Source organism: Pelecanus crispus, chromosome 12 (assembly GCF_030463565.1).
Source record: "Pelecanus crispus isolate bPelCri1 chromosome 12, bPelCri1.pri, whole genome shotgun sequence".
Taxonomy (NCBI): domain Eukaryota; kingdom Metazoa; phylum Chordata; class Aves; order Pelecaniformes; family Pelecanidae; genus Pelecanus; species Pelecanus crispus.
In genome coordinates, this window is record NC_134654.1 from 2,306,087 (window position 1) to 2,331,273 (window position 25,187).

Genomic DNA, 25,187 nt, shown 5'->3' on the forward strand with positions numbered 1-25,187 from the left:
TTGTGGCTTTTCAGTCATGAAATGGTTAAGTACGTCTCTGTAAAATGAACTGCCCGTGGCCCCAGTGAAACTGGAGTTTGTGGGAGTAGTGATGACAACACAGGGTTTGATTTAAATAATTCAGTCAAGTACATCCATGGTAAAAGTGCATAAGCCAGTTGGGTCAGTTTTTAATTCTCAGTTACTGATGAAAAGAAAGAGCATGGTGTTTAAGGATTGCACTGCCTATAAATTCCTTGTCTGTGCTCCAATTAAAACTGCGATCAAGTCCTGTTTGTGTTATAACACGGTCCAGTTTTGCTTGTGTGAAAAGCTGTCATGGTCATATCAAACCAATTATGCTGCATCCCTGTACTTGGCATAACAGGGCTATAATTAGCAGGACTGACGAGGTTTTCCCACCGGTTTAGGGTGTCAACGTGGCGTGAGAGTTAAGGCTATCAAAGCAGTCCTTTCTGCATTGTGAAGTACCTCTTGAGAGAATGGGGCCCAGAGATAAATGTCCCCTCATCTCGTCCTTGTCTGTATTGCTGTATTGCAGTTTAGTTTACAGGTAAACTATTGGGTTTTTTCATGTAAAAATACCGTATGTCAGCTGTGTCTTCCAGCCACCAGTTTTTCACGAGATTTCTAATTATCCTTGGGATTTACTCCTGACCATCAAATTCAGCTGAAATCAGCCAGCAGATTCAGAAGTTGACAGAGAAAAGAAGTTTGACATAAGCAGAGAGCACTGGCACAAAGCATAGTTTCTTTTAGAAACAAAACTAAAATATACGTGAGGTGATTGGTGTGTGCTAACCCGCTGCTCAGAACGATGGACTCGCGGGAGGTGCCGCGGCTTGACTTGGCTGTTGCAGGTTTGGTTCCCGTTTACGCTCTGATCCGGAGCAAGCGACCCAGTCTGGTTTGTACCTGTGGTTTTTTCACGATGGTTTTGTGTTCAAAGATTGGTATAGATGGGAAAACACACATAGCGTATTCTTCATAGTAATAATATTTACTTGTTAATTCTTTTCTTTTCCAGTTTGTTCTGGAAGTGGATAACTGCTCAGTTTGCAAGAATAACAAGAGGTTAGTGCGTTCCTAATTTTGTAATGATGTGGTTTCCAGCTGCGTGTATCATATAAGTGCATCAAAGTCAGGCAGAGCAGGGCATATCAAGTATTTATTCCCCGTTCCACCTGCCTTTGTGCTGTGAGGTGCTCCTTTGTTTTCTCCATCTGTCATGCTCTTTCTCAGTGGTAGTTATTATTGTTTGTTTTTAATTTTGAAGAAAATGCATTAATTCCTTGTTGGAACAACACTGAATTTTTGACACTCAGAGTTCTCTGTATTAAGAGATTCTTTTCTCTCTATGCAATGATTTTTTAAATGGAAAATTTAAACTTTTATTAAAGTTTATTATAACGTTGTTACTTTTTTTATAAAATTTAACTTTTGTGTTTTCCTCTGACAATTGTAAATCATGCCACCAAGTTTCAGTCTATTACCATAAAGTAGATACTGTCCCCTAATTGATGTGAATGGTCTGGGACCAAGAGGTTAAAGTCAGGGTGAAGTTACGGAAGGCGGCTAAGTCTGGCAGCTCACTGCTGCCAAAAAGGGGATGTTTTGCTTCTGTCCCCACCATTCCTTACCAGTATTTTTCCATCTCCTCCCTTTGCTGCTCTGATTCCACTTGTTAACCTCGCAGGAAATTATCTTGTTCTGTTGGTTACAGTGCTGATGATTTTGTTGACTCAGATCAGAGGGTGGTCTGGAAAGCACCAGAGCTGGTGGGGCGCAGGCGATGTGAGTACATAGCGAGGGTGGAGAGGGGAGGAGGTGGGTATGAATGGAGTGAGACCTTTCCCTTCCACAGCGGTGGGTTGTTGAATTTGTTAAAGTCATCCTGGTGGTGACTTATCCTCAGACTTGAATGAGCTTTGAAGATTGAAGTCTTCCTCAAGCTTGATTTTTTTCAGGTTAAGGGTAAAGCAGAAGGCAGAACAGTATGTGGAAGAAGCTTAAAAGTAATTGCTGCTTATGTTATACCCGTTACGTGTATAGAGAACTCTTACAGAATCGTTTTCTCTAAGATACTCAGTTAATCCTGTAGTTGTTCCAGAGTCTGTGGATGCTTCTTTAAGTGAAAACTTCAAAATTACTCACTTTGCCTCGGTCGAAACTTTTCAGGCCATTAAGCCCAGAGGTAGCAATTCTGGCTTGAGATGTGCTTGAGCTCGTGGCGTGGGAAGCCGAGATCATTTTTTAGGGAGGCAAACTACATGCTCAGCTCATTCTTTTTCTCTTGCCCAGGCGTCTGCTGTTGACCACAGTTGGAGGTGGGCTCGTGTGCTGAATAGATCCAAGGTCTTGCCTAGCCTAGCCCCACCTGGCTGGCAGGCTGCTGGCCATTACGCTGTAGCTGTGTCCCAGTGTTTAGTAGATCAGCTCAGATTCCTAAAAGAATCCTAAGAAACATGAGGTCTTCTGAAAAAATGCAAGAGATAATGTGTCTTGCACCTGGCAAGGCCTGGGAAAAGGGCGTTTTTGACCAATCAAATCCATCATGTGCATAGCAGAAAATAACGCTACGTGCAGTACCTAGCACAACGAGTCCCAGCGTTCAGATGCTGTTGAAATACAAATTTTTAATCACAGAATGGCTGAGGTTGGAAGGGCCTCTGGAGATCATCTTGTCCAACCCCCTGCTTAAGCAAGGTCAGCTAGAGTAGGTTGCCCAGGACAACCAGTCAGGTTTTAAATGTCACCAATAAGTAACTAACCAAGAATAACAGTAAAACAGAAATTTTGGATTTCTAGTCATGTATTTGTCTGTGATCCGCCCCCCCACCCCCGCCTCTTTTAAGTGACTACTGCAGCTTTGTCTAAACTAGCAGGTTCTGCAACAGGTCAGAATGACCAGCTGCTTTGGTCTCATAGTCCTGTGCAAACAGAAAAGTCAGTGATTATAGCAGAAGTAACTATTCTTGATTGTGGACTCCTTCCTATCTGGGTTCAGCTATGGTGTTTTAACGTTGCATTTCCTATCAGAAGTGAACCTTGCTTTGTCCTCTTCATTCTGCAATAGCAGGTATTAACTCAGGTTTTGATTTTTTGCTTTCTTTTGCCCCTTACAGTGCTGAGAGCCCAATTTGTAGGAGCCATGGAAGAGTCTTCCCAACCCGCTAAACCCCTGGAGATGAACTCTCACTCTCGCTTTATCATTGGCTCTGTGTCAGAGGATAACTCCGAAGATGAGACGAGTTCTTTGGTGAAACTTGATCTGCTAGAGGAGAAAGAGAGGTCTTTGTCGCCTGTATCTGTCTGCTCGGATTCCCTTTCAGATCTAGGACTTTCCAATGCTCAAGATGGCTTGGCGAGCCATATGAGGTATGGATAAAATAGTAGTCAAATCCAGTCTTCAGTTGTTTTACCCCATCCATTCCAAAGATTCAACTTTATATTTGGGTTCTGTGTTTGGGTTCAAAAATTTTTACTGTGCCAAGACATCCCCGGCATTCTGTTTCAAAATGACCTCCTGTATGTTTATCTGTATCAAAAACTTCTATTTTCCTTTAGTTTTAATGAAATATCTGGGCCTAAATTCCTCAAGCACCTTTCAGACATCTCAGCTGTTGAGTGTTATGGTGGGCTTGCTTGTACTGCCTGTCTCTTGTCCCGGCTTTCAGAAAATTGAAATGCATTGACTGAGATCTTTAAAATTTTCATTTGTGTATGTCTTTTAGATGGGCCATGTTTGTTGAGAGCAAGGACATTATTTGCTTGTTTTGTCTTTGTATGGGATTTAATGCTTTATGTGTAGCCAAAGAATTGGTGGTACCCCTGGGTAAGATCAGTGACTCCATATTGCTTGGAATGCTTTTGTTTTGGATGGAGAAAATTTTGTTTGTGGTTAAAGAAAAGATTGGTATCCTGCAAAGTGGTGATAAGCCAAGACTTAATATGGTAGCTGCTGCTTGTAGCTCAGGGAGATGTTGGCGTCGCAGCTGGGAGAAGGGCTGTTTCACTCCTGCTAATTCTTCCTGGCTCAAATGAACTAAGAAGTTGGGCTTTTGAGATCATGGTGTTAATGCTTCCTTGTCAAAAATAAGCGTTATGTTTATGGTCTTGCTGATTTGCATACCACTAGTGGGACGTATCCATTGGGATTTTCTCTGTTACAGGCTAGGTACTTTTCAGTGTGTGTATAGATCACTGTTTCTTGGTGTCTCATCAGTCCTGCTTCACTCTTCCATGTCTCCTTCATTTGTTTCCCATGTTCCAGGAGGTCTGGTGCCCAGACCTGTACGCAATCCTCTGCCTGAGGCCTTGTCAGTGCTGGGTAGAGCGAGGAGGTGTTGTACATGGGGAGCAGCAGTCAATGAGCAATCACCACGTTGAATATTGATGAAGTTACACTGGGTGTAATATTTACAGTTGTCACTACTGAATTGCAGGAGCTCATTGCGGGTTACTTTGCCACCTTGTCAGGTTCCTTGAGAATTAGATTCTTGATTCCAAAGCATCTTCAGTTGTGCCCAGTTTGATGCTAAGGTCATACCTGATAAATTTAAAAAGAAAATGTTAAACAGTGTTGGTGGCAGAATGGATCATTACCAAAGCCCTGCTTCTTACATCCTTCCAGTTTAACAGAACAGTTCTCACCATCATCTGAATTTCCAACTACCCTGCAGTTGTTATTTATGAAAACATAATTTTGGATAGTGTTAAAAGTCTTCCTAACATCCAAACAGTTGACAGTCCCCTGTTTGCAAGCCTTTTTAGCATGTAAGGAAGGAGATGCATTTATTTTTGTTTAGGAAAGATTTGTCCTTGACATCTTCCAGCTGGATATAACTTGTTACCTTTTTGTCTGCTAGTTCCTTACAGATAGGTTGGTGATTGAAAGACACCAGAACAAACAGCCTCAGGTTCTCCCAGCAGATCCTCACGGTGGTCAGAACCAAACCTAGAAGAGCTTCCTCTTGATTTGCTCTGTTAGCCCGCCTTTTTGAAAGGTGTTGTCCCATTCCAGGAACACACAGGACAGTCTGAATCCCACCGTAGTTTTTACTGAACAATGCCTCACTACCTTTACTTTGTTGCTTTTGAAGAGATGGTTGGTTCCAAAAAGGCTTCTGCCTTTTGCTGACCAGTAGTAGATATTTATACAAACAGCTAATCCTTTCAGCTTGTTCCTCTGTTTTGCTGGTTTCTTTGCTTGTGCAGTTTAAGGAATTTTAATCTGTCCTGTTATTGGTGGTTCCTTCCCACTTTAAGGAGACAGCCTCTGAAAACAAATAGTAACAGACTCTCTGGGTTGGGGCAGAAAGGGGATAGTAGTCCGTACTTTACAGAATTGTTATGGTCATAGTGATGAATGTGTTTAGCTGGCGCTAATACAACAGATATAAAATCTTAAAGCAAATTTAAAGGGGATTACCTTTCCAAAGGCTGCCAGTTATAATAATTTGGCAGCACAAAAGGTAATTTTGAAGCAGGAAAAGATCTAGCCCTGTAACTATATATATTTTAGGAACAGAAGAAACTGGATGAACACATAACCATTAGTGTGGAAATAGACAATAGGAGAGCAAGAAAATCAAGCGGCTCCTAGGGCACTGCCTGGCATCAGAGGGCTGTAATGCAATAGGTGTGCAGCCTTGAGCACCTCTGTTGTAACTTGCTTACTTTGGCACTCTCTTCTGAGGGTACTTGACTTTCAGTTAAATTGCAGAGAAGTGCCAATTCAAATAAAAAAAAGTTACAGCATTTATAGGCTGTTTTTCTAAGATAAAGTAAGATGAATTGAAAGAGTTTTCCAGTATGGTAGTCCCTTTCATCAAAAGATTTCCAAATAAAGTTTACAGATGGAGAAACTGAGACAAAGACAAGTTCAGCAACTTGCCTGAAGTCACTCTGTGACAGTGAATTAATGGAACACAGGTGTTCTTGCTTCCAGCTTCCTTTTGGTAATCACAAAGGTACAACACTTTCTAAAGTGACAAAGATAAATTCATGGGGAGTTCTGTACAGTTTGACTAACGGATCAGACAGGGCATGTATCTTTCTGAAGAAGTTGCCAAAAATCTTTCCATTTGCTGGTTAGTTTCACACAGGAAATTATGGTCAGCTAGACATCAAGATAGCTTGTATTTGAGGTGAGGGGCTTTGCTGCAGAGAAGTCCATCTCAGGGAACAATTATGTCTAAAATCCAGAATTTAGTCAGCTGAAAAAGGGTTTGTGAGTATGCCTGAGCTCTCCTTTTACCTCTCCATAGAGCATGTCAGGTAGTAAGTGTGTTGCTCTGATGGCTAGAGAAAAGAGATTTCTTCTGTAGCACAGGAGAGCTGGAAAGTAGGGTTGTCAGCCATCTGGTCAAGTTTTTTCCTCTCATGCTCTAGATCACTGAAGTTTTGACAGTAAAACTTCCTTTCTCCTCTAAACTCCATTTTATTGCTTTGTGGAGGCTGACTGTAAGGCTGTCTAATCCATCCTATAGTATTCGGTGCTGGTGATTGTTTGCACCTTCTGTGCTACAGCTGTTCCAGCGCTTATCTTGACATCCCAAGCAGATTTTCACCCCTCTGAGGAGCACTGTGTTAATATTAAAATTACTTTGATAATTAGAAATGCTCCTCCTTGGTCATCAACTCTGATGGACTGTTGTGTTCATGCTATTTTATAGCAAACAAACTCGTTCTGGTAGAGGCCAAATTAACTATCTTTGTGAAGGATGCTCGAGCCTCTGACGCCACGATGGGAGTCTCACGGCAGTCGTGCCTCGCATCACGCCTGGTCATCTGAGAGCCTCTTTTCCTGTAGTAACAGGCATTGCTGCTTCTCTCTTGCTCTTAGGCCCCCGTAAAAAGCGCCATCGCGTTGCCAGTTCATGCAGCATGCAGTAGACTGGCATACGTTCGGTACCTGAGATTTGCGGGTCTCCTGTCTGAGCTGGAAAATGTTGCCGAGAGCCTTATCGTCTGACGGGGTTGTGATGTCTGATCGATACATCCTGACCCAGCTATGGGTAGTCTGTATGCCAACTCATGTTTCTTCAGTTGAGCATGCAGAGCGTGTGTGCGCTGCGGTGTCCGTCTATCACCTTATTGATCTTGTTAAGTGTTTGTGCTGTTGCTAAAGACAGTCTTGCTGGGACAGGTTGTACAATACAGATTTCTGTACCGCTAGAGATCTATGAAGACCTTTGGTTGTGCCACTTGGCTACTGCTTTATAGGATTGAGAAAGCCATGCTCTGATAATGAACTTTAAATTGGTGTGTGGTACATCAGTGCTTGACAGAACTTGGAAGAGTAACTGTACAGATTAAAAGGCTCTGATTCTTTTCTTGCTTGTAGTTGTGCTTTATTTAAAGAGTATCAGTAATAAAAATCATGTAAATGTCCCCCTCGCTCTGTCAGTTATAGCATCTAACATTGGAAACAAGTGTTCTTAAAGAAAATATTCTACTTGCGTTACAGTCTACATCAAGAAAATTTACTTTGTTGCATTTTGCGCTGTTAATAATAAACCCAAACATACTATTTTTTCTTCATCTTTTTGCTTCCAGGCATAATTGTGTTGTTTTTGAGTTCAGAAATTTCCATCAGCGCTTCCAACCGAAGCCGGTAGTCCTGTTGGGATGCAGTTTCTGCTTGTTGTATAGTGAGCTGTTAGTTGCTATGCTCCTACCTGAAGTTTTAGTGGTAGATTAAGTAACTTCTCTATAAATGCCGCTGGGAAAGTACTTTGGGTCTGTTTGTTTTGTTTAATAAATTGTTCTTGACTATTGCTAATTTTAATTCCTAGCTTCAAAGGTGGTATCTTGTATCAAATTCTTATTTAAAATAGAATAAATCCTGCATGTCTTTTGGTATTTACACATCAGGGCTCTGGTTTCATAAGCAGTGAAATGGGTGTATGAAGTCACCTGACAATCCACTTGCATCAACCGAAAGCCAAAGTTTTGGAAGTAGCTGTTACCTCTGATATTAAGTCCACAGAAACTTTAGCCCTTAGCACCTAATGGTATTTGGGATCGGTAAATAGCCTCAATAAATGAGATGCTTAAGAAGAACTAATAATCTATTAAAATAATTTTGGAAGAACACCTCAATTTTAGTCCAGACGGTAGCATGTTGAGTACGCCCAGCCTGGCACTGGGACAGGGTGCCTGCTTGGAAACCAGTCGTAGAGTGATTGCACAGAGTTACTCAAAGAAATAAAGGATCCTTTTGAGCTTGTGAATTTAAAAAAAATAATTCCTTTCCAGCCCAACTGTTTGTGGTTGGGAGATTACACTATAGAGCATTGATCTTGTAAAATTATAAGTGCCGCTGTAATTTTCTGCGCAAATGTGTGCATAGAAGTACAAGTATGCTTTAGTGTCTGCAAGGCCGACGCTGTCGCTGCCGTGTCCGATCCTGGCCCAGCTGCATCAAGAAGGATTTCTCCTTCGCTGATTCCTTCCCGTTCCAGGCTTTCTGCGTACTCCTGGCTGCGGGCCGATGCTGGAGTTGAAGGCTCCTCCTCTTGCTCTGCTGTCTGCTATCAGTTGCCATGGTGCTGCTGAGGTTTTTGTGTGGGGCCGCTTGCATGGGTTTGCATCTCGCAGACCAGAAGGCCGCTCATGAAACTGGAATTGCGTGTTGCTTGCTGAGACATTTTCCTTTGCATAGGATCAATTGCTGTTGGCTCAGCAGATAGGGGAGAGTGATACTGTTGCATGTTTCTGCAAGTTGCTGAAATAAAGCTGTGCATCTTCGAGGAGCCCCTGCCAAAACAAAGGGTTTCGTTCCATTTTGTTACCGCTGCTGCCAGTGAGTGATGTTGTGATTTATATTTTGCACTTCATCCACCTGGAGTGGAAAGTTGAATTTCGTCCTGTATCTGTTGAAAAAGAGGAAGCTCGTGAGGTGTTTTGGATTCCTAGCTGTTTCTGGTTATACTGATAACCTGTGAATTATAACTTTTTTCTTCTCCGAAAGCTACTCTGTTTAACAAACAAATACACTTTAAAGGACTTTTCATCTGCATGCATCTCAAAAGTAGCATTCTTCTTATTGTGGTGTAACAGATATTTTACTCCCTTTGACCTCAGTTAATATGGGAAGCATCATCTCTAAATTCAGTAATTTGTAGGGAGATTTTGCGAAGATTAGCTGGCCAAGATAACCGCAGCGGTGACAGTGTCTCCTGCTCACTTCCTTACCTGATATTTCTAATTGAAAAGATAATGAAGTATCCTTTGTCCCTATTGGAATACTTTAGGGTCCCCTCCTGTATTTTGCTGAATGCCCGGCTTTTCGCCCAGACTGGGACGTGTAGCAAAAGCATTCAAAGACAAGTGCTTTTGCAGAATTCCCTCACAGCCTTGTGCTTGTATCTTCAGTGGCTGCAGGAGAAGCTGTCAATGAACGTAGGCTTGCAACAGGTCTGGGAAAAGGGGAAGTGTCAGTAAACCTATTTTAGGTAGGGAAAGCAAAGAATCTCCAGGCTAGGGAATAACTGGGATCTCTTGACTCCATATCGTAACTCTGTGTGTAAGACTAGTAGATGAAATGGGCTGCACTGTGCTTTCTGTGCAGGATTCTCTTGCGCTAGGCAAAACCCCTTTCAATGACAAGTTTTATGCAGAACTCCCTCACCTACCCCCTTAATTCTGGTGGTTAAAAAAGACGCATTCTCTAGTTCATGCAGATCGGAGCTTTTCAACACTTGAACTTTGTCAAAGAGCACTGGGAAGGCTCCTTGCCAAAGACTTCAATTCTGCTCTCTTCTCAGTTGCAGAACCATCTTTTACTGTTGCTGTCATTAACTTTTAACTTGGTGGCAGGGCTTGCCTGGAGAGTGTTAGGCTGTTGCTCCAGGAGCACGTGGAATTTTGTACTTCATGAGAATGTAACAGTAAAGATCTTTTGGCACTTTGTGGTTTTAGGAACTGGTGTACGGATACCAATTTGATTTAAATTTGGCTATTTATTTGGATTGACATTTGGATTTACTGGGTATTTTTGAGGGGTGAAAATTTTGGTCCGAGCAGGAAAGGCATGATGAAGAAATGTGTTCTGAAAGATAGATTTGAAGGAGAAGGAGGGGCCTTGGAGCATGCAGGCGGCTAGAGGCTTGCTGAGCATGAGACCCGTAAAGTTGAGCGCAGAATACAATGGAAGGAAGAGCCAGAGGGAATGGGTCACAGGGTGTGTTGTAGAGCCTCCGGAGTGAGGTGGTTTTGATCGTAGTACATAAGAGCGTGTGATCCAGGGGAGCTCGGTGAGCTTTAAATCGTCAGGTTCCCTCCCGTAATAAGAGCTGTGATGTTGCTTTGGAACTTGCAAGGAACGCCAGTGATTTGGTGTGTGCGTCCTGTGGGTATGGTCCCGTTTAAAATGCATACGGCATGGCGTATAAAAAGCCAGATACGCGGTTTAGGAAAAGAAAATACCTGACAAACAAGTGTCTTGGCACTTAAAATCTGCTCATTGCAGCTGTTGGTACTTGGCTATTTGAGAGGAATCCTAGCAGCTTGTGCCAGTTTGGGCTCTGTAGTTTTGGAACCACAGTTGCTGCTTTAGGCTGAAGACCTGCCGTGATGGCTGTTCAAAATATGCGTTAGCATGGAAGTGAAGTTATCCAGCCAGGGCGTAGGGAGTGGGCTGGTTTTTGTTTTTGTGCTGCATCCTTTATTTTATTTCCTGAAATCCTTAGACTCAATCCTTTGCCAGAGCCGAGTTTTTTTTGTTTGGTTGGTTTGGTGTTTTTTTTTTTTTTTTTTTTTGATTTATAGATTGAAGCACTGATTGCTGGCAGCGTCTGCATTCAAGCCAACTGTTCTGTCTCTTTAAAATCGCAGGCAAAAACTGTCTTTGAATAAGTCCAGCTTGCTGCCTCCCAGTGCCCATTACCCTGAAACATAGTGAACTGTTTATTCCAGCTGCAGAATTCGGTATTGCTTGCTGGACTACGTGTATGCTCGCTCTTTCTCTCTGCCTTTTTCTGAAATAGGTTGCAAGGGCAGATCTTAAAACTGGAGCAGATCTTAGGGATGAATCAACCAGCTCCAGTCTTATCACCCAGATCAGATACATTTTCACATCAGTGCTTACATATTTACAAAACGTAAAGCCCAAATTGATGGTGAGACCTGCCCTCTCTCCACACCCTTTACAGGCCTAAATCTGGAGGGGGGGGAAGAAAAAAATCCTTTCTCGTGGGGGGGGGTGTGTGTGTGTGTGCATGTGCTGCAGTCTCCTTAAGGCTGCCTTTCAAACGAGCCAGCTAATGCATCACTGCCTTTGGAATAAACTGCTACGTCACTGATCGCACTTGGCATGTTACAGTGCTGGGATCAATGCAGGCTCCTAGCTGCGATGTGCGTCAGGTATGTGTCCGTAACGAATGCTTTTTTTTTCTCGGAGGCTAGAACAGAAGAGAACCGCGCAGGCTTTCCTTTTGTCTAACAGCAGGCCTAGGGTCTAAAGAAGGGGGATGGTTTTCGTATGATATTTGCCATTTGGGTTCTGAGTAGTATTATGTCTAGGAAACTGAGCTTTGTAGTGTGTGTGTGTTTGCTGGTAAGTATTGTATCGGAATGACACGTCCTTGTGTAGCATGGTTCTGTAGGGATGTTGCAGCAAATCGTGTCCATTGATTTCACAGCAGTGAATTCAGCTGGTAGAAGGCACGATGAATATTTTTAACCGGTGCTGAAGCTGCTCCTCTAACATCAAGCTGCATGTAGCTGTAGGATTTATTTCCTTGCACCTACAATGGTCAGAAACTGTTTGAATTGGGGGCTGTGGGTAGGGATTTTTGGAGCACAGGCAGATATTTGGGAAACAGTTTCAGAAAATGTGAAAAATAAATTTTCAGTTATAGTGTGTATAAATTTTAATCTCGAATCGGGATCAAAACCTGAAGAAATCTAATGGAGCCATAGATCGTGCAAGTACTTTATTTTGAAAATGATGGAATATACCATTTTGTACATGAAATATGTGTCAGTCACTGAACGTCTGTTGGGTTTTGCTGGTCTTACGTGGTGATGATCAGAAGAGTAAGTGACACAGATTTTATCAAGCAGAGTGTGTAGGTTCCCGATTCTTTACCCTTATGATGGCTTGTTTGGCGCTGGTGAAATGGTGGGTTTGTGGTAGCCTCCCTGCAGAGATGAAGGGCAGCAGGAGCCTGGAGAACGTGGGAGAGCAGACTTCCATGGCCGGCGTTGTGCGTGCTGGGGTGTGGGAGGCTGGGACCCCGAGTTCGCTCGGGTGGGCTGGGAGTGGGGATCTGTGGCCCACCTGGGCGAGTGGTGTGGCGGGAGGCCTCTCAAGGTGGAGCCGGTGCTGGAAAATACTTCAAGACGAGTTGCTTTTTCTGACATACTTCGGTTTAAAAATGAATTAAATGGGAAATCTCTGACATACTTCATAGTTTGAGTAGCTCTTCAAAGAGGAAGCAAAGGCTGACGGGTGAGGGAAGCATTCCGTTATTAGGTAGATATATGATGTTGGGGTTTTTTGTTTAAACTGTTCTTTCCCCGCTATCTCTGGTCTCTGCTGCCTGGTGAAGAGATTTATTCCCACTGTGGCGGCCGCCAGTGCCGCGGTGTGTCGCTGTCCCCTTTGCCCCTCTGCTGGCGGTGCTTGGAGGAATTGGATCCGCGCAGAATTGTTTGCCTGCGCTTTATCAGCCGCACGGCGCTTGCCGTCGGTCGTCGCTCCTCTCGCCTGTCCTATTCTTAGTTCCCTGTCTCCTGCGGTGACCTCACCTTGCCCTTCAGGGCTCAAGGTTGCATACTGTCATCAGGTTAATGTGACACTTTTCCTCTGGCTACTTGTTCTTTTTTTTTTTTTTTTTTTTTTTTTTTTTTTTTTTTTTTTGAGCGATCCCCTGCTGGGTGATTGCATGGCTTTTGCTCAGACTCTTGGAATATGTGTGCATCACATAAAAGCTGTGCTACCTGCATAGGGCCCTACACTGGGACAGAGCCAAATGTCATGAAATTTAAAAACGTTAATCCACTTGCAGCGTCTAGTTTCAGTCCAGGTTTGATCATCACTGTACTGCTGCAATCATTGCCCTTGCTTATCCTTTCCCTACCCCCAAATTTGCAATTTATGTTTTTGCATGTGCTCGATACTGAGTAAGCATTCTTCCTTTCACCAGTGATGTTACTGGATCCTGCAGTACCGTAGCACTGTGCTTGTGAGGATATTTATTCTTGTAGCACTTGGAGTGATCTCATCTCGATTTTATAGGTGGAGAAACAGAGGCACAGAAAACTTTAGTGACTTGTCCAGGGTCTCCCAGCTTCCAAGCTGGTGTCCGGTGTGATCTGTTGTCTCGTGTCTGGATCGCCACTGTGCTCTGTGTGCCTGTATGAACTGTGCGTCTGGTTTTTGCTTCTCTGCAGCCCTGGAAACGCTTTCCTTGTCATCTCCCCACCCACTGTGAAAGCCCACTGTTAACTCCTACATGGTGATTGAATTCTTCGGGCTAACTGGCCCCCGTAGTTGCTCCTTTGCTCTCCCAAAGCTAGCTGCCGAGGAGGTGCCCGCCTGCTCCCGGCGCAGTCGTGTGGCCAGCGGTGCGGGGCTCCTGGATGCCGGCGGAGCGCGCGGTGAAGCTGTGCGGTCTCCGCTTCCTTGCGTGACCCCCGTTGCAGGCAGTGCGAACGGGGGCCGACGGTTGCCGCGAAGAGCCGCTGCGCGTGGCGTGGGCTGCGGCACTGGGCGTTAAGCCCTGTTGCATAACCTGTAGATAATTTTCTCTCTTTCCTGATCAGCTGCTTTCCTCTGAATGCAGAAGAGGGAAGCTGCTACCCTCTCTGTGCACGCTGCGTCACAGGAAGAGTGACTGAGAGAGAGGGGTGGTGGAAAGCAAGGGACAAAGGTTAAAGGATTGAAACAATCTGGGAAGTGCCGCTGCTTCAAGGAGAACCGCATGAGTGCAGGAGGCTCTTGGCAGCTTTCTCCTGCTGGGTTTTGAGCTGCGGTGTTGAAAAAAAATAAAAATAGCAGCAGCTGCACTAGGCGAGTCCTAAGCAAGCCCGAATTCTGTTAATTCCTTCACTGAGACAGCATGGAGGATTCTGCAGAGCAGAGTCAGGAAATGAGATACCACATGCTGCAAAGGTAAGAATTGCAGATATGATTGTCTCCTCATAGCAGCAGCCGTCTTGGACTGAGGCAGCTGGACACTCTGTACTGGAAATGCATACTGATATTTTTCTGTGTTAATTTTATCCTCTGAAACCTCACCAGTGACTGTGAGGTATCTGTGCATGCAGTCTGTGAGAAAGATGCTAGCTTTTCCCCGTCCTAGCTGGGGAATCAGTGTTAAAGTTTAAGCTTCTGCACAACTTCTAACCTCTCTAAACTGAAGGACAGGTGAAAGTTCCTACGTAACAAAACACTGCAGTTGTGACCTGGTGATTAATAGGCATGACTGTTCCTAACTCAGCATTTACTCTGTTTTGTTTAGAGTTCGGTGTTCATTCTTCCTTGCTGTCCAACTTCTACCTCATCTTACCCTGCAAAAAGAAAAAAATCTCTCCTGTTTTGATTATAATGTGCAGCCTGTGGTTATTAGTAAATGAACCTAGTGTTCTTGGTATGCTTACTGTCACAAATTAAACGGTACTATACTTACTTATAAGCAAGTATTTGTGCGTTATTCTGGATGATGAACCTCTGGTTTTGTTGACATTGTATCGGTGGCAGTATCTTTTATGTGTGTAGTAATTTCAGCTTGGCAGGATAGTTCATATTCATACATGTTTACAGATTCTGACCCCAAGGTTTTTATCTTTTTCTTCTGTTTTTGTTGAGACTGCTCTCAATGAACCTGCAGCGAGTAAACCTGACTCACTTGTTGGACTGTGCTCCTTCCTTGCCGTGCCATGGATTCTGACCCTCTTTAAACACACAAATTTAGTAGAAATTGAACCTTAACTACACCTTTCCTCGTTTTCTTGCCTGTTGGCTCCTGTCCTTGAATTCTCGGACCGAGATTATCACAGAGCGGTTTGTGCACTCTTGCTGATGGGGCAAGTTTTAAGTTCAATGATGACATCTACATCTGAAAGTGCAGCTTGCTGGAAGAAGGGAAAGTACGCAGGAGAAGAACCTCTGCACACTTAACTTGTTCTTATGCCCTTCTTTGGATATCAGCCAGCAGCTCTTCTTTGAGACGAGTTACTAGACGAGACGTACTTTGGTCTGACCTAGTACAGCCATTTATATGTCCAGACTATCACTGGGAGATAGGCTTCTGGTTTTTTAGCACGCTTTTAAATCACCCTATTGATCTTGGTTTTCCTGTTACCTTTACTTCTCCCACTCTTGGCTTCATGGATTGCTTCAAAGTCTCTTTCACTGTGCTTAGAACAGGTTTTCACTTCCCAGTTAAGCTGAACATTTGCAAGACTATGACTTGAAGTTCTCCACCAGCATGGCCATTTGTCATGGCAGTGTCTCATGTGTGGGAGAGGAAGATTGATGTGTTGGCGCAGAACACTGGATCTGAATTTCAAGTGCTGTAAATATGCTTTCTTGCCATTCTGGAAATCCTCACAAAGTCAGGGTTGTGCCGCAGTAGGACGTTGCAGCCCAAGTAGATGGTGTGCACGAAGGAGGAGAGGCAGGGAAGGATCCACGCCATCCTGTGCGTGGCAGATAAACATGTCTTTATGGTCAGAGCTGGCACTGATCTTGCCTTACCTGAAAGATGGCCTTTCATTCTAGTACAGTTCTTGGTCGGTTATACCAGGATTTGGCATATACCTTTTTGAATAGGTTGCACTAGATGATATGGGTCAAGATCCTTTGTTAATGTGTACTGCAAAGCGCAGCGTAGTCTGTGTTAGTACTGTGATTGTTCATGGGAAAGACGAGTAAGAGAAGAATCTGGATTTAAACCGGGTACTAGCTGCAGTTTTTGCAGGGCTTCTTTCATCAACAAATTTTTTTAGTCAAAATACTGGTCTGTGGTGTTACTGTGCTCCTGATGAAGAGTTAAGGAGGGCCAGCATTCCAGATGGCTAAATCTACATAGGTCAGAAGGTATTTATGAGGGAACATGAGGGGGAATCTGTGTGTTTCCTTTCAGGCTGTCACCAAGCACCTCCAACAGCAGCTCATTCAAGCCAGGATGCTCCAAACCTCACATGGGGCAGTGGACCTCACAGGTACAGCTCTCGGGCTACCTGCCCTTGGTGGCTGTGTTTAAAAGGAGACCTCTAGATATTGTACGTGACTTGGCTTCTCCTTGGGTTGGTTTTCCTTTTGTGCCCTCCCCCAGCAATTCCGGTCACTTTCTGCCGCCTCCCATCCCATTTCCCAGTGGAGTTGCTCAATGGTATCAGCACTTCAGCAGCTGATTAGGCCAGAGGTTCTTGATGGGGTTCCCGTGGCCAAAGGGCAGGCAGCAGGGCCCGCGTGGCTCCTGGGGACGGATGCTACCAGTTACGGAGCTGCTCCAGTGGCACTGATCCCCTCCTTCCTACAGAAAGGTTCTGTAATCCTGCCTGGTTGCAGGGGTAAGGACTTCACTGTGTTCGTGGGAAAGGAACCTGTTAAGAAAAGCATACTAAATACAGTAAGGAAAAGTGGGTAAACTGTGGGGTGACCTGAGAGGTAAAGCTTCAGGGGCTTTGAAATAAAAAGTATCTTTCTATTGCTGCAGTCATGCTGCACTATGGTAGAGGCAAGGTGCAAAGGGTAGGTCTCTGCTTTTCTACTGAGTTTCCTCTCACAATTTCAGCTTTGTAAATCAACTCCTGTAGCGCTCGCAAAAGCAAAGGGTGATTTATCCATGTGTCGCTTCTGAGGAAGCTGAAGCATAAGAAAGGGAAGCGACTGTTCCGTTCCCGTGCAGAAAGATGGTGGCAGAGCGTGGGGGTTGATCTTGTCAGACACAAAATTGACTTTCACTGCTTGCGGTAGAAGTAATGTGATTAATTTGTCCTCTAGCTCTTGGAACTTTTGAGAAGGATACGCGAGACCGGGTGGTAGAAAATTCCTGTAAATGATAGCAGAGTCTCTCATTTACACCTGGAGACTTATTTGCTGTGGTTCCTAAATAGGATTTCTTTATGGAATCTGATCGTAGTAGCTTGTTTCACCAAAGCCAGAAAATATTGTTGTTGTTTCCCAGCTTTCCTAGATGAATTGAAAGCAATGCGGTGTGTTCTGTGTTGGGCAGCAATATACGGTGAACATATTTATATGTTAGCATAACCAGAATTTCTCCAGATAACCTGGCTTTTGCAGAGAGATGACTGAAAGGTATTTAAAAAACAAAGTCATCCCTGTAAAAGCTGAGGACCAGGCGCCACAGTGGTCTGGAGGCAAGGAGTGATTGCTTGGGGCACACGGTCAAAGGGAACTTTACAAATTACTCGCATATCCTCTGCTATTTCTGTACATCTGCACTGCCAAGTTGCTTTTTTTCTGTCTCCCACAAACTTCCTTAGGCCCAGTATGTCTGGTTTGCACCTTGTAAAGCAAGGCCGGGACAGGAAGAAAGTTGATGTGCAGCGGGATTTCACTGTGGCTTCTCCAGCAGAATTTGTTACTCGGTTTGGAGGGAATAAAGTTATTGAAAAGGTGAGTTACTGACCTTTTTGACTTCAGCATTTTGCATTTTGTTCACTTGTGCTATGACTTCTCTCCATATAAGGCTATACATTGCAGATATCAAAATATTAATATTCCTGAACTTGAAAGTTGTACTTCTGCCTGTAATCATTGTGTTTCAGTTTTATTTCATATGTGATAAATAAATGTTCCATTGTTTTAGCTTAGTGTGACAGGAAAAAAAAAAATTGGGTGAGCTGGAGCACTTCTGATACAGAAGGATTTATAGACAGATATAACAAAAGTAGACTGGAAAAAAACACTAAGAAATGTATTTAAAAAGTACATAATAATTTAATGGGTGAGGTCTCTTCCTTTCAGGTATCGAACGTTTTAGCCACTCGTTATGCCTATTCTCATGTGTCCTCTTGCTCTTTAATCCAAACAAAGCATAATACATTAAAATCTTTATGGTTGAGCAAGAGCTGATTTCTGAATTGAGTGATGGGCCGTTAAATGTTTTTGCTGAATTGAATGCTGGCTAATGAAACTGCACAGCCCTAAAACTGGATGAAGTCTCTGCAGAGAAAAAAACGTTGTCATTATCGTTTAGTGTTTGGTGCTATTTAGACTCTATCTCATCCCTGCTTCTAATACGCTCAGGTCCTGATAGCAAATAATGGCATTGCAGCAGTGAAATGCATGAGATCCATCCGACGCTGGTCCTATGAGATGTTTCGAAATGAGCGGGCAATCAGATTTGTTGTCATGGTGACTCCTGAGGATCTGAAAGCAAATGCAGGTGAGCTGTAAAGAGTGTGAAGGTGCACAACCTTCTCCTTGCATAGACCTCTGTGCCCACGAGGATGCAAGGAGTTGAGTAGATGTCTGCTGCATCATGTGCCATTCTGTCAAGTAATAGATTTTTCTGAGAGAAGATTAAGTACTTCCAGTACTGTAGATTTAGGGAGTTTTAGACCAAGTACCGTTTTATTAGATTTTGCAATCTAAATGAGACCTTCTTTCTGTTTGCAGAGTACATTAAAATGGCAGATCACTACGTCCCGGTTCCAGGAGGACCGAACAACAACAACTATGCAAATGTGGAACTCATTCTTGATATTGCTAAGCGGATTCCAGTGCAGGTGAGAAGTGTCAAAGATAGTTTTCAAAACAGGAGGTAACACTAAGCAATCTTCTCTCCTTAAATAACAAGTTGTATCTGGAGAAAAAGACAGGTCAAAGAAATTGCAATTGCAAACCTCTACTAGCACCAAAAGGCAATGCATATTACAATGCAGTGGATTTCCCAGGATGAATATCTGCAGGAGATAGAAGGTTCCCTTCACCCTTTCACTTCCCTACACTTAGGTCCTCTTCAACAGCTCGCTTCGGCAGCCGCCTTCAGTTTCTCTACAAGATGCAAGGCACTAGCCCCTTAAACTAAGCATACCGTATAGTTCTGGAGGCTGGTCTGGCTTATGAATGTTATGAGGCTGTTTTCAATGAGGAAAAGAAAGACTTGAAGTATCTGCATGCTTTCTATTTCTGCTCACTTGCTTATTTTACTAAAACAGTGAATTATGTTATTTTCTTCTGCAGGCTGTATGGGCTGGCTGGGGCCATGCATCTGAGAACCCTAAACTACCAGAACTTCTCCACAAAAATGGGATTGCTTTCATGGGTGAGGATATATACTTCTGATCCAATGTCTAGTCTGAATTTTAAGATGGGTGGTTTTAGTGAGATAGGAACTCCTGAGTCTGAAAGAGAGCCATGAGGTATGGTTTACAAGTGCGAGACTGATGATACATTCTTTACAGTAGTCAGAGCGGCAGAATATGCTGTCTAACAGCGTAGTGTCTTTCCAGTTGTTGGGGCTAACGAAACTGGCTAAGGTTTGGACATATGCTGGGAAGCAGTTCTTGTGTGGGAGAAGTGGCAAGTTCTCCAACATGTCTTTGAATATTGTGAGATGCAAAATCGGAAAAGATTCCTGTTAAAGCAGATTGTTTCAAAAGCTGAATGTCCCTGTTGTCGCTTTAAAGAGGGTGTTTGTAGTTTGGTTTTATGGAGAGAGTGGAGTTCTACGTGGACAGTACGTGAAGTTTGTGGTCTAGTTAGCAGTGTAGTTAACCAAGTGCTGGAGATGTTTGTTGCAGTAAGCCTCATCTGAATGACATGGATCTGAATATTGGATAAGGTTTTGGACATGTGCTGTGTTTAAAACTAAAGATGGACTTGTGATAAAAATCATGGTCTGAACATAGCCTAGGGATAGTTGTATCATGTTCTGACTTTTTATCTGTAACGTCTTGAGCCGTAACCACGGAAATACTCTGGACCTTTGAAGAGGAGTGGGTTTAAAAGCTGTATTTTAATTCCAGTTTAAGTCTCTTACCAATAATACACTACAGTCCCATGCAAACCACATGTCAAGTACAATCAGGTAACCTGTCACCCCTTTGGGAGCTGGCCCAGCTTGAGCACATGTGAACGGAGAGTGATGCTTGCAAGCTGAGCGTGCCAGGACTTCTTTAACAGGATGGGCACTTAACGAGCTGTTGTGATGTGTCTGTGGCTGCATTGCTGTAGTTTCAATTGCTTTTTCCTCCTTCTTGGTCAAAAGTACTCCAGTCTGTTTGGTTCTAGTTTCTTGGCTGATAGAGTTAATGCTCTCTGTTTCCATTCAGAAATGTTGATTTATACCAGTTGACATGTGGCATGCAGCAACCCTGCTAAGAGTGTTTGTTTATGCCTCTAACATGGAACCCAAATCAGACTTCTGGCCATTTCCCTGATGTCTGATCTCTCTTGTGTGTGTCTCATGCATCGCTGTTGCTCTTTGCAGGTCCTCCAAGCCAAGCGATGTGGGCCTTGGGAGATAAAATTGCTTCTTCAATAGTGGCTCAGACTGCCGGCATTCCAACTCTTCCTTGGAGTGGCAGTGGTGAGAAGGAAATTGCTGTGTCTGTCAAAATCATTCTAATCTTTTTTCCTTCAACACATCTAATCTTTAAGAAGTGTCTGTGCATAAAAAGGCATTTGAAGAGATGTTCCATCTGTTTGGGGTTTCAAATTTGTATTATCCAAGGCTTAGACATAGTGACTATGATGTATATGGATATGTTGGGCAAAATTTACATGTTGTGCAACATGCTGTTAGTCTAGCAGTAAGCTGTAATATCTGTTTTTTCTGTGGTCTCTACTTTTCTAGCGTGTAGTTTTGGAGCACACAGACAATATTCTGCTTCCATGGAAGCTCTATACAGTTTCAAAAGACTGTAAATAACCTGTTTCTCAGAATGGCACAAGGTAAATGAAGGAGGATATAATTTGTTGGATGAAATGATCTGCTCCCCAGAAAACAAAAATGTCTGTTTACATTCTGCATTCTCTGTTTTGTAAATGCTTCCTGACTAGTTCCTTGTGAAAGTACCGCTGCTGTTTGTTTTGTCAATGTCTGATGTGTGAGTTCTCACTGAGCCTTGCAGCAGAACTAAGGATATAATGCTTACATTTCAGGTCTTCGAGTGGACTGGCAGGAAAATGATCTTCAGAAGCGTATCTTGAACGTTCCTCAGGAACTGTATGAAAAAGGCTATGTGAAAGACGCAGATGATGGACTGCGGGTAGGTGGCTAGTATGTTGAAGGTATTTGAGGTCTTGCTGCACGCACACCTGGAGGGAGCTGAAAGTTTAATTTGTTTTTAGTGGGAGTACAAGTTAGAACTAGACTGTGAGCCCCACAGAACTGAGTCTTGGAAATGGGAAAGTGATCTTTCCCATATTATCTTTGGGCCCAGCCTGCAGAATTTGGTGAGAATTAGGAGGAAGATAAATATGGGAACAAAGTTGTATTTCATTAAGGGCTCTCTTCTGGTTTTTGTTTAATGCAGGAAGAAGGTGTTTTTAATAAAGACCCAAGACCTCACGCTTGGTTTCATCTTTTGTTAAGTTTTCCTTTGAGGAAGATTTCTAGAATAAGAAATATTCCTTGCACAAAACAGGGTTTGGAAATTTTCCTTTATGAAGAGAGGGGGTGCAGTATACGACTTTTCCATGTTACCCAGCTTAATGATTTTCTGTATTACAAAAAAGCTTTTCTATGGGTTTGTAAATTTAGTGGCGTGAAGCACTGACAAAAGATTTTGTGATCACTTCGAGAGGCTAGGGTTCTCTGTAGTCACAGAATCGCTGCTGATTTTTCCAACTACAGGCACCCTCTTAAACTGGAATATTTGGTTTCTATCCCGTTCATGTCTTGGTTGCTAAATAGAGTCAGACATGGAAGACTGAACACAAATGAACAGGGAAATAATGATCTTTTAAACTTTATTCTGCTAACTTCTTGTACTTACCCATGTTTTTCTGCCCATCTTGATCAGGCTGCTGAGGAGGTTGGCTACCCTGTCATGATCAAGGCTTCTGAAGGAGGAGGAGGAAAAGGAATCAGGAAAGTTAACAATGCAGATGACTTCCCCAACCTATTTAGACAGGTAACTTTTCCCATGGATTTGTACTGTCTTGTTCTAAATGTTCAGGTTGGGTGATTCTGAAAGCACTGAATCGGAAATGTTAAAGAACTGAAAAAGTCTGCATTATGTATCAGAGCCTGTTTAGCTACTTTGAATTGTGAGTTCATACTTTCTTTGCTCTGCGTATTGGTCAGATTTCAGTATATCTCCAAATCCAATACAGTTGTCAAATGCCCAAACATCATAGGAGATGCTGAATAAAACCAAGTAATGGAGGGCATCTGCAGTGCAACTCAAAAATGTTGAGGGACACGAGCCTTGTTTAGTTTATGGGTTATTTAGGAAAGCTGAGAGGAATGGAAACGGCTCTGTAATTATATACGAGCTAACACAGGGTATTTTCAGCCTTAAGTAGCCCAGGGGAAATACTATGGATGTTCCTTGCTTAAAAAATGAACTTGGAATGATTGTGACTAAGGTGTTGACAAAAAAATGATCTGCCTATTTATATGCTGTCTCTGCTATAGGTTCAAACTGAAGTCCCAGGCTCCCCAATCTTTGTAATGAGACTAGCCAAACAGTCCCGCCACTTGGAGGTGCAGATCCTGGCAGATCAGTACGGCAATGCCATCTCTCTCTTTGGCCGGGATTGCTCCGTGCAGCGCAGGCACCAGAAGATTATTGAGGAAGCACCCGCTTCTATTGCGACTTCGGTGGTGTTTGAGCACATGGAACAGGTGAGGGTGGCTCTGCAAGTCCTCTTTTCCTTGTGAGACTCCAGAAACAGGCAGGACTTTTTTGCTTTTCTTTTCTTTTTTTTTTTGACATTGCCAAGAGTTTTGCATTGTTGAATCTTTTAAAGGAGCAATATAGGGTTGCATGTCTTAAGCTGCTTCGTGTGGGCATCCACTCACATTTCCAAAACAGTCCACCATGTGCTGACAAACAGCTGTAGAGCTCCCTTCAAAAATGCGTGCACCCCCAAAATAGGAGGGAAGCGTGTTTTAAGTGTATATTGTCATATTAAAAGCAAGCTGCAGGAGTTGTATGAATTGTCTAATGCTGAGTATTATAAATACTTGCTTCAAACTCTGCCTTCTGTAAATTGTAAATGAAAAAACCTGGAAATCAAAACTCCTGTGCCACGTGCTTTTCTTTGAGCAAGCTTTTGGATGTTTCAGAATGCCAGCAAAAAAGTCTGAAGTGGGTGGGGTGGATGGGTAACTGAGCATGGGGCCTGGAAATCAAATCCTCTTTTTTCCTGTATCCTAGTGTGCGGTGAAGCTTGCCAAAATGGTGGGATATGTGAGTGCGGGCACTGTGGAATACCTGTACAGCCAGGATGGCAGTTTCTACTTTCTGGAGTTGAATCCCCGCCTGCAAGTGGAGCACCCCTGCACAGAGATGGTAGCTGATGTTAATCTGCCGGCAGCGCAGCTCCAGGTGAGCCAAGTGCCCAGGCCCCGTGCTCCTGGAGGCTTTCAGAAGTACTCAAGCTGGGCATGAAAAACCTGTTCTGCTGAAGCCTTAGTAAAATACGGGGGCAGACTCTCGGGGCAGACTCTTGTCTGAGTCACGGCCAGGGTTCTGTGTTAAAACTGGATCACATTATGCAGATGACTAGATCTTGGTACTGATAGAGGAGAGAATATGAAGAAAGTATTAGAGAGCTCTACCAAGCATGGCCTAATCCTCATGTGCAGATAGGTGATGTATGACTCCCCCACGTTTTCCTCCTCAGCAAAAATACCAAATCACTCAAAGGCCCATTTTGGTACTTTCTCAGCTTGGGATTTATCTGCTGTGGCTGGAGGAAAGCTTCATTCAGTATTCCAAAATATGTGTGCGTTGCTTCTGTTATGACTGTTTCACTAAGTTACAGCTCTACCATTTGGCTCTTTCTGATTTGGAAAGCAAAGAGAAGACATTTTCTAGTTGCTTCTCCTGGACTGCTCAGGTAGACCTTCAGTTAAAAGGGGTGTAAAGGGAAGCAATAGAGGAATAAAACATAAAGGTAGGAAAACTGATTTAAGGAAAGGTTGTGTGTAAAACAAACAAAAAAGCCTGTCTCAACAAGCTTTAGCCATGAGTAGTTTGACTTCAAGCTCTGAAGTTACTTTGTGAAACGAGTTGGCTTCTGAGGCCAGCAGCACGGTCAAATGCGGCGCCGGTTCTGAGCAGTGCATTGCCCACTCTGCCTCCAGCGGATAACAGCCTCTTCCCAGAGTTTCTAATGACAAAAGGAGGGAAAAAAGAACAGACAGTGGGACTTTTCATCTTTCAGCAAGTTCAGTAGTTGTTTGAAGTTCAGGAAAATGGCTTAGGTCGTTTTAATTTTGATGAGCAGTTCCTGACTTGCAGAGCAATTGTTTCCACCTCTAAGCCCCTCGCTCATTGCAGATGCTTCCTTCTCTTGGCTGAGGTCCCTGCTCTTTAGCCTTTCTACAAAACAGGATTTATGCCTAGTAATTAGGTGCTTGAATAGATGTGGCAAAGTGACCAAGAATTTGTCGTGATTTATTGCTTTTTCAAGGGGGAGTCATGACAGCGGGTGACAGTTACGGCTTACGTGAACAAGTAGGCTTTTTGTTGTTCTGATCCCCGAAGTAATGAGGGAATCCTTCACAGATCCTGTAGAAAGGGTTTGTTGCATTTGCCGTGGCTCATCTGTCCCTTGTGCATCCCCACCGAGCTCCCTGTGTCCTCCACGCCGTCTCCCTTTTCTCAGCCCCCATCTTTTCCACCGGTGGATGAATGCCGCAGTCCTCTTTCCCTCTTTGTCTTACACCACGTTAGGGGCTCTACGTGCTTTTCTACTTCCATTTCCTCAGCCCTCCCGTTCTTGCTCTCTTTCTTTCTCATTTCTTTCTGCTGTTTGCATTTTGCAGTTTATTGGACAGATGGTAGAGAAAACAAACAGTTGAACTGTAATGTCTTGTAGCCTGCTCAGGGGCAGGATCATCTTCATTTTGCCGGGGCCTGAGCCTTCTCTTGTAGCCTGCTCAGGGGCAGGATCATCTTCATTTTGCCGGGGCCTGAGCCTTCTCTTGGCAGGTGATTGCAGCAGCTTTATGTCTGTATTTGCCAGGCACTGAGGGTTTTGTAACTGGTCAGATGCTTCCCTCATTGTTCGGGCACTG

The 25,187-nt window shown here is 43.5% G+C and overlaps 1 protein-coding gene across 6 annotated transcripts in view; it reads left to right on the plus strand.

Annotated features, from left to right (window-relative positions):
• The first annotated feature begins 1,062 nt into the window (after window positions 1-1,062).
• The window catches only part of ACACA (acetyl-CoA carboxylase alpha), a 132,671-nt gene continuing 108,546 nt past the window's right edge, over window positions 1,063-25,187 (plus strand). For 3 of the 6 annotated variants that reach the window (XM_075719779.1, XM_075719778.1, XM_075719780.1), the window contains exons 1-9: window positions 17,468-17,599; window positions 18,233-18,371; window positions 18,605-18,714; window positions 19,172-19,253; window positions 20,421-20,519; window positions 21,095-21,201; window positions 21,958-22,068; window positions 22,575-22,784; window positions 23,320-23,490. In XM_075719779.1, the coding sequence (XP_075575894.1) occupies window positions 17,474-17,599; window positions 18,233-18,371; window positions 18,605-18,714; window positions 19,172-19,253; window positions 20,421-20,519; window positions 21,095-21,201; window positions 21,958-22,068; window positions 22,575-22,784; window positions 23,320-23,490 (1,155 nt within the window). In that variant the 5' untranslated portion in view covers window positions 17,468-17,473. Of the gene's footprint in view, window positions 1,075-3,125; window positions 3,379-17,466; window positions 17,600-18,232; window positions 18,372-18,604; window positions 18,715-19,171; window positions 19,254-20,420; window positions 20,520-21,094; window positions 21,202-21,957; window positions 22,069-22,574; window positions 22,785-23,319; window positions 23,491-25,187 lie in introns of those variants that run through there. The other 3 variants (XM_075719777.1, XM_075719775.1, XM_075719776.1) reach the window with 3 other exon arrangements.